The sequence below is a fragment of the Leptodactylus fuscus genome, chromosome 8, assembly GCF_031893055.1.
Source record: "Leptodactylus fuscus isolate aLepFus1 chromosome 8, aLepFus1.hap2, whole genome shotgun sequence".
Classification (NCBI taxonomy): domain Eukaryota; kingdom Metazoa; phylum Chordata; class Amphibia; order Anura; family Leptodactylidae; genus Leptodactylus; species Leptodactylus fuscus.
The window spans coordinates 78634205-78648332 of record NC_134272.1 but is presented as its reverse complement, the minus strand read 5'-3'; the positions used below and the strand labels follow the sequence as shown (position 1 = coordinate 78648332).

Sequence of the window (14128 nt, the reverse complement as noted above, 5' to 3'; positions counted from 1 at the left end):
GGACCTTTCACCAACTCCAGTTCTTGGTAACTATTACTCGGTGCTGCTCCACCGATTCCAGAACACTTTGAATGTTTTTTCTCTACCCCCCACCATTCCTGAGCAATCAGGGCTGTTAGTTGTGGTGCCTGATATGCTAACTAGACTCCCTATTGTCAAGGTGGGGACATCAGGGAGGAGCAGGCAAGGGGGCGTGACTCAGCTCTGACACTGCCCACCTCTGATTGGAGGTCTAAGAATCACACCCCTTGCCTGCTCCTGCCTGACATCACCCACTTGTTATTAGGGAGTCTAGTTTGCATATCAGGGACCAAAACCATCAGCACTGTTTACTCAGGAATGGTGGGGGCTAGAGAAAATTCCAACTGTGGTAGAATAAATGGAGCGGCACCTGTTAAAAGGATTAAAAGAGGTCAAGTTAAAAAAAAACAAAAAAAAAAAAACCACATGATGAAACATCCTCTGTAAAAGCTGGAGGTCCGACCAAGACCTGTATCATCTATGAAAATCGAGTTTTGTTGTGCACTACTGAGACAGTGTTATGGCTGCGAATACGCGCCAATGTTCCACTTTATCTGTATAGGACTGCCAGCAATAGCCCAATACAGCCATCTTTGTCTACAGCTCTGTTCTCTCATGTTTAAGGGGTGAGGGGGAAATAACCCATTAAAGGTTCTTTTCCACTTTCTGAAGGATCTATGTTTCATGTGGTGTGCATGCTCAGACACCATACCATTCGCTTTTTTGGGACTTCCAGGACAGCAATCACTATCCGTCCCATAGAAGTGAATGAAGCTTCGTCATCACCACCTCCATTCACAAGGAGCACTTAAGGACAACGTCTCATGATCGCTGGATAAGGAATAAGAATCCTTAGCGGGAAACCCCTTTAAGGCATTTTTCGTGGGAGTGTTTAAGGAGCCATTTATGAATGAAACACTTGCCAGCTGGAGATGGAGCTTATCAGATTATTATGTTGGCATTGTAGTGCGGTATAAGCGAAGTAACAAGAGCGGACAGTTTTATATTGGAGAATGGTTTATTCCTCGCAGTAGATTATAGATTTGTGCTACCTCCCGGCCTCACAAGTCACACAGCAAATTATGGAACTATTTTAGAGTTGAAGGATGCAAATAACTATAATCATCTTGGTAACAAAAATATATGGTCTTCAGGAGCCGCCACATCGTAATAGATCAGCGACCAACTGCACGCAAAATGACACAGAGTTGGGCCGGTAGTAAAAACCACCACTATTTGGGAAAGGGTAAGAGGGGAAATGGTACTCAAGACGGACTAATAAATGGAGATTGCACTTTTATAGTTTAGAGGTCCCGAGGACATGTGATGAGTGGATCGATGGGGGTGGGGGGAGTTACATTGGGAAGTCCGCAGCAGTTGAGCATGCACCCTGCTGCTCCATTGAAAGTCTATGGGACTCACATAGTTAGCTCAGTATAGCGCTCGGCCAGTTCCATTATGTGCAACTATGTTGTTATCTTAACACAGGACCTCCGATTTTGTAATCATTGGGATTCCGGTGGTGCAGCCTCCAACGATCATAAACTTATCACGTATCCTGTAGCCTATATGTACATACAGAACAATACCAATATGACAAAGAGAGGAAATATAACCTGTACTTGGTAAGGATGCTGTAATATTCATGTTACAGAGGTCACTCTGACAACACTCCACGGCCTGGTCAGGTGATGGAGGGGTCTTGCAGGTCATTCTTCCTTGCTCGTAGACTTGGAAGCAGCCTTTCTGAGATACTAAGTGACCATCGTTTATACTGAGGGAGGCGAAGCATTGCTGTCCGTAACAGTGGTCTCCAGTGCCGCAGGAGATCCCCTCGCACACACATTTATATTGGCCGGAATTCACTTTTACCTCCTCATCTGTAAACAGACACCAGAGTATTAGTGCAGGATACTACAGAGCACCAATTTGGAACAAGACATTTTTGCCCCTAACTTTGAAAATAAATTTGCTGACCTCTTTATTGTGAAGTTATGTGCTCCCCTCCAGAGCACTGACCTCTATGCTCTGGTATATACAGTGTTTCCTGTATGAACACGAGGTCACGCTTACAATGCATAGCAGGCCTATGAATATCAGATCAAGGCTTTAATTCACTTGCACCAAGACTAACCTCCTGTTCATAGAGGAAACCCTGTGTGCATCAGAGGAGCAGAGAGGTCATCAGTGCTTCAGAGGGGAGCACATAACTTCACAAAGGCTCATTTACAAACAAGATAGATCCTACAAACCACAAAGTATAGGAGTGCATTGATCATAGATGTAGGGATTTTTTTCACGTTGGTGATCCCACTGAATAAGATTGTATTCTGCAATTTCAGGCTGGGCTGAGGTTCACTGCAATGAGCTTTTTCCCATTATCTGCTTTGTGAATTAAGAGACAATAGACTTTGTATGTAATGTAATGCTCATTTAAGAAGTTAGTGCATTATACACACACGCCCTACTGTGCTGTAGCGGACATGGTGAAGGTCCAGAGCTTGGATTGGTTAGATCATAACAGTAATAAAATCAGATTTTGTATTTCCCATTTCTAAGCTGTCGGCTATATTTTATGTTCAGAGCCGCATTCTGATGCACATAACAGCAGGAGACGACGTCCATCTGGAGAATATTTACAAGGATTTATGAATTATGATTCATCCAAGCGTTCCCCCAGTTTGGAGCTTGTTTGCAGTGATATGATCTGCAGTCTATAATTTTATTTCTTACATCCATTTGTAATGGGGTATACTTTGTATAACAACCACTGATTTATAGGACCATCGCCCAGGAGCAGACACCATTATTCTTATTATAACTGCAAGAATGGACAGACTGACTTTAGCGAGGTTCTTTTACCACCTTCACTAATTTCAGTTCCTGTGAGATGTTAATAGTCAACTCTCCACTGATTCCAGCACAGTTGGAACTTTCTCTTTCATCCTCACCAATCCTGAGCAACAAGCGCAGTTAGTTTTGGTGTCTGATGTGCTATTTCAGCTCTGTAATGTCAGGTGGGCGGTGTCAGGCAGGGGGCGTGATTCAGAGCTCCAGAGGAAGCCAGTGTCAGAGCTCAGAATCACCCCCTTGTCTGTTCCTGCCCGACACCGCCCTCCTGACAGTACAGAGACTAAATAGCATATCGAGCACCAAAACTAACAGCACAGATTGCTCGGAAAGGGTGGGGGCTAGAGAAAAAATTCTGGACTTATTAGAGGTGGTGAAAGACCCTACTCAAGAAGAGGCGTTTAAGATGAAAAGGACTCAACAGAAACTCACTGCCCCATTATTTGATGAAACAGACCACCCCATGTTTTACCAGAAACCGCATCACATATGCCCATGGGCTTTGTCTAATATTAGGATGTAAATGGACAACCCCCTTAAAGAGGACCTGTCACCAGGTCTGAAAAGCCCAATAACATCCATCATCTGATCAGTGCCGTCACCCTGAGCATTTTGCTGTTTTGTTTATCCAGATCTGTTCATCCATTCCACAGATATAAGCCCTGTTACAGTTTATGTAAATGAGAGTCTATTAACCAAGGGGGTCGTAACAACTGCACAAGATACAGCACACAGATCCACCCCACAGATCCAATGTTGCAGCCAACTTGACTAGTAGAACCTAATTTAAATCAGTACTAAAAATCTTAGGGCCAGTTCACATGGGGACAAGGAGGCGGTTTTTGACAACGGATTTCGCCTCAAAATGCGCCTCCATAGAATGGTGGTCTATGTAGAAGGCTAGCTTTTGTTTTTTCCGCTATTTTTTTTTTTATGCTAGGGGAAAAAAGAAGCGACATGACCTTTCTTCAGGCGTTTTCTGAAGAAAGCAATAGACGTGAATGGGAGGCGAAAAACGCAAAAGAGGCGCGGTTTTTTGCAAAAAAACACAACGCTTTTTTGCAGCCCATTCACTTTACGGGAGGGGAAAACCGCCTGGCATTTTTTGAAGCGGTTTTTATTAAAAAAAAAAAAAAAAAAAAAAAAAAACACTCCAAAGTGCAGCAAGATCCAAAAAACGCTTCCTAATGAGGAAGCGGGTTTTTTTTCAGGACCAAAATAAGCCACACGTAATTAACGTGTGAACTAGCCCTTATACCTGTGGAATAGCTGAATGGATTTGAACAAAACTACACACCAAAATGCTCCTGGTGACCCCACCGATCATATCAGGGATGTTATTGGGCTTTTCAGACCCAGGGGTACTTTGGTTATACAATTTCCTAATTCACTTTTTACACTCTATCCTCGCTGGTTTTAGGATCTCTGCTTGCTGTCACTCAATAGGGACCATACAAGTGACAACTGTCTGACACTCTTTGGAATAACTAGAGACCTCCATTTCTACAGAATTGTAAAAAAGCCAAATAATAACAATTTAAAAAAAAAAGTTGCCATTTTTGGAGGAGTGGGGGGTCTTCTAAATGTTACTGCTACTGAAATAACCCTCTGGCACATATTAAAAGGGGGGCTTGTGTTTTGGACAGTGTAGTCTAAAAGGTATCTGTATACATTAGCAATTATTATACTACACTATTCATTAACCCTTTTATACCTGCTCTCCCATTAACCTCAATGCCTGTTCTCACCACAAGTTTAGATGGAGCTTTATGTGAGAAAAAGCTTTCAAAAAACATCACTAAAGCATTTTCATCAGGTTAAAAGGCCCTTATTTTCTCCAGGCAAGCTAGGCCAGACACAACAGTGCCAGCAGAGCGAGCGGAGCGTAACACGCCTCAGGGGAAGGCGGGCGGAGATCTCACACGGCAGATTCCTCACCTTATTATCAATCCTCATTTATAAAAACACCGTCTTGTGCACAGCATTAAAACCTTTAGAATGTGGAATGTGAAATATGCAAAAGCACCGAGAAGGGGCCCCGACGTTTACAAGATGGCCATCAAGCATCTGTAAGGGAGTTCGTAAAAGACAAACTCTTTCAGATGTGCGGTTTATGAGCTGCAGACGTGTATCAGGGGTTGTCGTATAACAAGGGTGTGTGAGGTTTTCAGATGTTCAGACTAGTTCCTGAACAGACAGAGGAATTATGTATCATTATTTTACATGTCGACTGCCAAAAAAAAAACTTAATAGCGAGCGGATGGATGGACTACATGGTGGCACGCAGGTTGGCTGTGTTGCTTGACTGAGCTGAAGATCCCGTTCCCATCTCAATGTCAGGATCATCTCCTCATTTCCCTGTTTTGGCATAAACTCCACTCACAAGTATCGGCAACATCCACATCTCCATTTACCGTGTAAACAGTGCCTCTACTCATAACCTGTAGCCCCCACCTACAAGTGGCTGAGAACTCAATGGACAATGATGCTAGCAGAATAACCCCACTTATACAGAGAAGACTGAACACAGATACAAATCATGCACTATAATGTACGTGTGCAATAGCAATTATCCACCAATTGCTAAAAACTTTGGATACACAGAGGTCAGAGTCCTCTGGAATGTCATATTGAAAATATGCTAAGCCACCAGGCCACTAGAGGGAGCTCAGGAGCCACCTGCATACAGCTGAACTCAGACAGTATGCAGTAAGCTTGTGATTGCTCACCAGTAGTGGCAGCAGGTAGTTGGCACTTTATCTGGGACTGATGGACTATCTTGTGGAGGTCACCCATAATCATCTGTCCCTGAAACTCCAGTATCCCAGGCCACTATCCAGTCCTGCGGTACCCCAGGTTTTATTTTATTTATTTATTTATTTTTTTCTATGTAGATTGTGAGCGCCATATAGGGCTCACAATGTACATTTTTTCTCCTATCAGTATGTCTTTGTAGTATAGGAGGAAATCCATGCATACACAGGGAGAACATCCATGTCTTTGCATGGATTTCCTCCCATTCAACAAACACTGGGAGAACATACAAGCTCCTTGCAGATGTTGTTCCTGGCAGGATTCGAACCCAGGACTCCAGTGCTGCAAGGCTGATGTACTAACCACTGGGCCACCGTGTTGCCCCTATACCCCAGGTTTTATTTCAGCAGTCTGCAGCTGGACCAGACAGCGGACTGAGACACTGGAGCGCCGGGGACACGCTGTGTTTTTTGTTTGTTTGTTTTTCTACCTTGTCTAGCCTCCAGGATAAAAAAAAAATGAATACCCTGGAGAACCCCTTTACTTTTACCTGTGAAAATGCTGAGTGTTCCCCATAGACTTATATGTACAGATGATAAAACACACTGGAAAATCAGAGAAGAACACAAGCATTATTGCTACAATTTTCTACGTAGTGCACGGCCTAAAGGGGATTATCATAATTTTCATAATGAGGACCTGACTTTAGACTAGGTCATGAACATCAGATTAGTCGGAGTCCAACACTGTAGGGTTTGTAGGGTTATAGATTGGACTTGATGGAGTGATGTCTTCATCCAACCTCACCTACTATGTGACATCTGGAAACTAGCACAGTGTATGGAGCAGAAGCAGAACAGCTCTGTATACTGTATATAACAGACAAAAAAGTAGGCCCTGTAAAAATGAAGTTTATAGTGTTCTAATAGAAAAGTTCTATGTAATACGGAATTCAGCACAAGAAAGCAGTCAAGTAACACTAACACAATAGCAGTTTTTATACTCACCTTCTATGCTGGGAGATGAAAAGGCGACCATTATGAGTATGGGAAGAATTACACCACCATCCACCATTGTACAGCCCTAGAAAAAACAATATTAATATATGTAAGAATCGCTGTGAACACACCTTACAGCTGCAAGACAAAAAAACACAAAACCTCACATTCACATCTATTCATTTCTGCAGACATAATGAAGCATAATTTGCAGCTTCCAGACTTACAAAAGCCACTTCTCGCAGAAGCAGAAATCACAAATTACAAAAATCTTCTATACAAACAGGTCTCTATTGTTTCTAACGAAAATGCATTTAGATTCTTTCAAAAATTCAACAATGTAGCCGTCAAGTAGCCGAATTTTTTTCAGGATTCTGAGCCTGACGGTTACAATGGTATTTATATCATTGATTTACACAATGTAAAAGTAATGACATTTTACCCTTCCCACTCCCCTGGGATATTACACCCCATATAATGTAGGTTTTTGTAACCGATGCATCAGGAATCTGGGAAAGAGCAGGGGCCCAGTCCTTCCCATTGCGGCACCTAGCCTGTTAGCCAAGATTCTTTTACACTGAACAAGCATTCATGAAATAGCTTAGGAATTCCGAATAATAGTAGAGACGAGCACAAAAGATTTCATATGCAGATCAGGAATGTTTCCAAAAGTTCAAAAACACAAAAACACCTCCCGAGTAGAATTTGCACAGTAATAGAGGCATTTTGCTGTATGTAAAAAAAAAAAAAAAAAAAAAAAAAAAGAAACAAGCCTTTGAAGTGTTAAGGGACTATTTCCATATGATCTTAAAAAAGGGGTCCAGCAACCCGCATCTTGTGGTCACGCTTGTGCGACTTTCAAGATTCACATCCATAGGAGTTTGGAATTTAGATGTGCAGCAGGGGTGTAAGAAATAACCATGGGGCCCCCGTACTACTATGACCCCCTTAAACAGCAGGTTCAGAACTTGAAAAGTTTATATACAGTTATATTGGGCTCCTTTATACACCAGGATAATGCACAAGGTGATGTCATGGACTAGAACAGCATAGTACAAGGATCGTGCTCGCACAAGAAGATCAGTGTGTACACTATGACATCACAGCAGATGTAGAAAGTCATTATAATGATGTCACATGCAGGTATTATGTGCCAGTATAGTAATGGAGGAATATTCCGTTTCCCACATCTCCTTCCATCATCCATAGTTAGCGCTAGTTGCAGCTACGTTCTCATTGTACATGGTCCACTTAGTTGTTCGGAGGTCTACCCGTGGAGTGCAGTGGGAGGCCTTGGACAAGTCTTTCCATGAACAGAACTGTGCATTTGCCACGGGTATACTCAGGATTGGGATAACCATTCTAGTAAGGGACACTGGACTATACATTTTTTGTTATAAGGGGTCTATAATATCACATCGGACTGGTTGCAAGTTCCATTGGAAGGGTTCCATTTTCCTGCAGAGCTACCAAGACCAAATAAAGTGCATCATGCTATAAACTCAAAACAATGGTCTATAGGCTCCTCCTATTTGGCTAAGTTTTTGACCTCTGGCATCTGACCTTAGGGCTTCTGACCAATCAGCAGAATAAAGTAGACACCTTGCCGTTGGATAGGCCACCATGTTATAGTCTGGAGAACCCCTTTATGGGACATATATACACACATACATACACACACACACACACACACACACACACACACACACACACACAGCCTGGCCAAAAATAAAAGTCGCGAGTTAATATTTAGTTGGGCCACCATGAGCACAAATAACAGCACGCATCCATCCCGGCATGGAGTCTATAATGTTCTGTAGTGTAGACTCAGGGATTTTGATCCAATTCTCAAGTATCAGGGAGCCCAGGTTACTCAGATTCGTTGGGGGTGGTGAGTGACAGCGCAGGTTCCTTTCCAGCACATTCCAGTGTTTCGTGTGCTTCTCGTCGCACCCGGACACGACCATCACTCTGGAACAATGTGAAACGTGATTCATCTGACCACATGACCTTTCTCCACTGCTCTAGGGTCCAATCCTTGTGGTCTCTTGCAAATGACAGGCGCCGCCGTCTGTTGGTCTCTGTCACCAATGGCTTTCGTGTGGCGACACAACTGTTGAGACCCATTCCTTTGAGTTTTCGTCGCATTGTTCGCTCCAGAATGTGTCGCTCCGTCGAGTTGAACATCTGTGTGAGCTCAAAGGTGGTTTTCCGGAGGTTATTCTTCACCAGTCGCTTTAGGGACCTACGACCTCGAGTTTCGCGTATAGTCTTACGCCCACACTTTCCACGGTTGGAGGGGGGTTCTTGAAGGCACTAACATCTCTTCCTCTGGTAGCTCTTCTGTTGGTAGATATCGCTTCACACCTTTAATCATGATCTGCACTTGACAGGCTACAGCTCAATTATATATATATATATATATATATATATATATATATATATATATATATATATATATTCAAGAATATACGCAAATTCCTGTCATGAATATATATATATACTGTCCGTGTATGGTCAGTTCTGCACTCCGCATACAGATGTGACAATGGCCGTGTGAACAAGCCCTTACAAGTATTTCCATGAAGAGAACTACAAAGTGAAAAAACACACAAAAGAAAAACTTGCACCGCAAGAAATAGAAGGGTTACACAGGGTAACACCTAATTTACATGTCTATGGCCATTTTGCAGATGCAAATACAAGGAGTGTTTGGAATCAGAGTCCACAAAAGGTCAAAGTTTAGGAGGTGCAAAAAGTTTTTTTGACTCATGTTTAACCTGTGTTACAACCAGATTATAACAACGGCTGCTTTTTTTTTATTTTTGTTTTAAATACAATGCACAGGATGCGTGAACAATATGGAGGTGTCCATGTGCGGTGCGTGATCTTCAAGGACCCAAAGGAGTGCAAACGGCAAGTCTAAGCACAACCACTGTAGGCCCATGTTGTATGGGAGTGCGAACAAGGCCTTATGAATAAAGAAACGGTTTTTATCATCCCATAGCAACACGTCAATGCTCAGCTTTCAGCTTGTCCATATAGTCTGGATGACAAAACCCAATATCTAAGTGGTTGCTAAAGCCAGACACTAGGCCCAAATTTATCTAACTGCTATGGCCGCATAGCAACCAATCAGAGCTCAGTTTTAATTTTACGAACTGCACTACCAAAATGAAAGGAGAGCTCTGATTGGTTCACACTACGGTCAGGGGTTTCTCAGTTCTGGCACACGCAGCACTACCGTTCATGACGGGAACCATTATATGTCCATGGGGGAGTCATAAAGGACATGCACCCTCTGCCAGGCTGTGCACCTGACATGAAATATATAAGTCAGCTCAGAGCTGGCATCGATTTCCAGAACATTTACATCACTTTTCTGGCATAAATGATAGCCAACCTGGCAGGGTGACGGCCCCGGCCCCCAGCACACCCCCTTTCCAGGAAATTGGCGCAGACAGTACAAAGACACCAATCGTGCCAACTTACACTGACATGTGCCAACTTACGTTGCAACTGACACTTAAAGTGTCACAAATGCAAGGTCTGCGACAGAAATCTGTGTATAAGAAGAAGAATTGCGATCCGTCAATGCAAGTGTGAACAGAGCTTAAAGTGCCAATGTAAAATGCAGTCAAATCTGAAGCCGTGCATGCTGGGAGTTAAATATTTACCATGTCAAAGTCAGTAAAAGGTGTCAAGCAAAACACGAAAATATTATTCCGCCAATGTTCACGTTGTGCTCATATCCTGCCCTTCTCGCTCCCGGAGCAGCTAACCTGGTCGGAGACACTGAATAAATGAAGCGTTTGTTTGCGGTTTCCCTTTGAAGGAAGTTTGGCACACGGTACAAAGAGGCCCTTTTTTTGTGCAGCAGACGCAAACACTCACAGACAGACCGCACTTCCAGCGAGGATGACAAAGGCTCAGGCTGTGCTTAATCTCATGGCACTAAAGTACGCTCCATAGACAAAACAGAACATCCCTCGTCTGCATAATATAAAGGATCCCTCTCTGCACTGTCCTGCAGGCTTCTCCGGTTACAAGAACGGCCAACATGTCTTGGCTTTCATAAATACTGAGAAATACCATCCTTGCCGCGCTCGTCTATGTAGACATCTTTGTTTTCAGGGTAAAAGGAGGCCCAAGAACTAGAATACAAGTTCAAGCCAAACGGCGGTCGTAGACGGCAGATCGTTGCTGGTAGAGATCACCAATTTATGGTTTATTGGACATAAACCTAAAAGAATTTTTGCCCTGGAGATAAGCGGCGACACAGATAGGAGCAGCTGCTGAGCTCCCCATGGTCTGAGATGACACTTCAAACAGGATAATGGGAGATGATAAATAAGGGAGTAAGGCGGGGGCAAATGTTGGAAATCTTGCTGCGGTTTTTTAGGTGTAATCAGGTTTTTATTGGAAACTTTTACAAGAAATAAGAAATTGCTGCGGTTTTTTGAGCAAAAATCAGAATGGGAATATAAGGGGACGACTCAAACTACTTTTATACTTCTCCCTCCTGTTAAATCCGCTCCTGCTAAAAATCTGCAGTAAAATCTGCAACACGTGGCCTCAGCCTTAAAGGGTCCTATGTCTACACCCGCTTTCTCAGAGCCGTCCTGGCTTCAGATATCCATAGAGATCAGCTGTTGCTGACTATACACTTCCCCTGTAGCAGCTGTGATATGGTATTACATGCTGCAGGCTGGCCATTCAAACGAATGGTCAACCATGTAGTACATGGAAGGATATGACCACCTAGGATGTCCACTTGGCCTAGTCTATGGGATTGCAGGTAAATACCCATGCTAATGGTCATCATGGCTGACGACTACTAAAGTACTGTTAGAAAGACAAGGGGCGCTGTATTCCGCTGTACTGTAAACCAGGGGACCCATAACTTAATGCGCAGGGGCCCGCACTCAGATGCGTCCACCACCGGCACCAGTGACTTCATTACTTTCCGAAAAGTCCCAACCACAATGGAGATCCCAGACTTGAGGACACTGCAAACAGCCCCACATATCTCAGCTTCCCGAACACTAGTTAATATTGCAATAAACCTCAAATCTATACCAATGTCCTATGTAAATTTTTAGGTTGTGGGTAGCATTGGACCACCATAGATAAGCCACTAATAATATACACATGTGCTCCGTCCTGGAGCTCCACTGAAATTCCGGGAGGAAGCAATTATCCTTCCCACAGAGTACCACCCGCCCGCAGTTCAAAGGTCATTGGTTTGTAAGATGTACAGACCGCCCTGACATGTAGTGGCTTTGGAATTTGGAATTGTAAAACTACAACAATTCTCATTCATTTAGAAAAATTCTGCATCCTGACTGCATCCTGTGAATACACCCAAAATGTTTTTTTTTATTGGTTGTGAGCAAGGCGGCCGAGATCCAACCCCTCATCTGAAATCATAACTCCGCATCCTGAAATTGCAGACAACAGGGAACAATAGATAATTTATATTAATTGGCTGTACCGTGAACAGAACAACCAACTTTTATCAAGTCATTCCGAATGGATTTCGATTTTCACGACTGTTGACCAACTACAAAAGACCTTCGCGGCTGAACCACTGCTCCAATCTGAGCCCCATTATCCAATGCGGTTATTAGTCAGACAATCATCATCTAAACCATTTCATAACAGTCAGACTCACGGCATCTCTGTAAATACTGCGGAGATGTGTTGGGGCCTGTAGGCTTCTTTGGATGTAACGTGTTAATAATTACATGGTTTCAAGGCTAAAAGGTAGTCAAACATAAATCAAAATAAACATACATTAATAGAGAGAAGGAAACCGACCCGGAGATGTGTGTGAACGTGTACAAGTTGTTATACAAGGTATTTTTTTCTGTACATACAATCTGGATTTGAAGAACCGCCATTGGGCTTGGACAACAGAGTGACTTTGGTCATGGACCTGCAACAATCTTGATTTAACTTCGCCACATGGACTTCTACACAAGTGGCTGCCACCCACCTGGGACGGGTCTGGATTTTGGGATCTTTTGATATAGAACGTGCAGTTACATGGCCATTCAATTGATGATGGGATCGTTCATACAAGAAATCCCAATATTAACATTGCTAACTTAACAGTCTTCATGAGGTGGGCAATTGGCCGAGTAAAGACATTTGCTCCAAAATACCATAACAGTCAGGTGAACATTTCAAGCATGGCTGACCTATCTTTGGCAAACCAAAGTCTACCATCAGCCAGTTGGCTACATGGCAGATAACGTGCCACTCGTTGGCCAAAATGGTTGAAGCAAACATGTAAGGCTTGCTTTAGGCTAAGACTATAAGACAACGCAACACATAGCATTCTAACAATGACTGTCCCAAATGCTAGTGTGAACCAAGCATTTACTTTATCCTATAATGTAGAGCGCCCAACACTGATGTTTGGCAGGGTCCATGTATGCCTATCCAAAAACGGTCATGCACCAAGTCATACACTTTACTACAGCAAAATCACAGACTCCCAAATACTTAACGCAACGCCTTTTAATCTCTACTTACTAAAGTCACGAATATTATCTTAGAATTTTGAAGCTTAGGAAGATCTAATGGCACCATGGTGACCAAATATTTTGTAGGACGTGCCAAAATAGGGCACCTCTAGATATGTATGGGCTTCTTTCTGTACGTCCCATCTCCTATTAATGAGCTATGCTCCCCTATAAAAATACTAGGGGTAATCTTCCAAATATAGCACCCACTGATAGTACAGCAGCAAATTGAGGATTTCAGCATGTTCCATTGTTTATCCAGCGAGAGTTACAGCTGCGTATCCCTGTCCCTACTGAAATGTTGGGAGACATTCGTGAGTATTCCCCTTAGGCGTTATTCACCCAAATATTAAAAATGGCTGCATGTCGACTGTTCTAGAGAGATCCTTCAATAGACTGAAGTATATGAGTGATCTTAAATTATGTATTTTTGATACATTTTTGCAACAATGTGTTTTTGCACCCCAGTTGCAACGCATTGTGTGAACGTAGCCTTAGCGTTCCTCTAATGAGGTCATCGAACGCCGTTGACTAGAGAAGCCAAATTTCACTTGAGACAATAAAATGGCCGCCTCCTCTGTATGCACGAAACAGATATCATCTGGATTGATCATCATTTACAGCAGTGCTGTCATCCCCAAGACGGCCTGGCCCGATAAGTAGTCTGGGAAGTTTCCAGACACAGATACTTTGGCTTGTAATAAATTATGTATACCGACAATCAAATAGAATTAAAAGGGAAATCACAATGAAATTAAAAATGCAAAAACAAAAAGATAAAACCTATATGAAATGTATAATGGCTATACCGGTTACGCTTTCAAGGGAATTTCATCCACGACAAGGAGAAAGCGTGAACGGATCTTCAACAATAATAGGTAAAAAAGTATCAAATAGAAAAAAAAAAAAAAATGGTCTTTTTGCATTTCATTGGATTCAAAAACACAAGCTCAGCATTTTTACCGTCATTCTATA

At 42.7% G+C, this 14128-nt stretch overlaps 1 protein-coding gene across 2 annotated transcripts in view; it reads right to left on the bottom strand.

The window, feature by feature from the left end:
- The window catches only part of ACVR1 (activin A receptor type 1), a 54694-nt gene that overhangs the window by 16118 nt on the left and 24448 nt on the right, over nucleotides 1-14128 (bottom strand). The window contains exons 2-3 of one of the 2 annotated variants that reach the window (XM_075284388.1): nucleotides 6633-6708; nucleotides 1638-1901 (exon numbers count right to left, since the gene is read on the bottom strand). In XM_075284388.1, coding sequence (XP_075140489.1) covers nucleotides 1638-1901; nucleotides 6633-6699 — 331 coding nt within the window. In that variant the 5' untranslated portion in view covers nucleotides 6700-6708. The remainder of the gene's footprint in view (nucleotides 1-1637; nucleotides 1902-6632; nucleotides 6709-14128) is intronic. The other variant, XM_075284389.1, reaches the window with a different exon arrangement.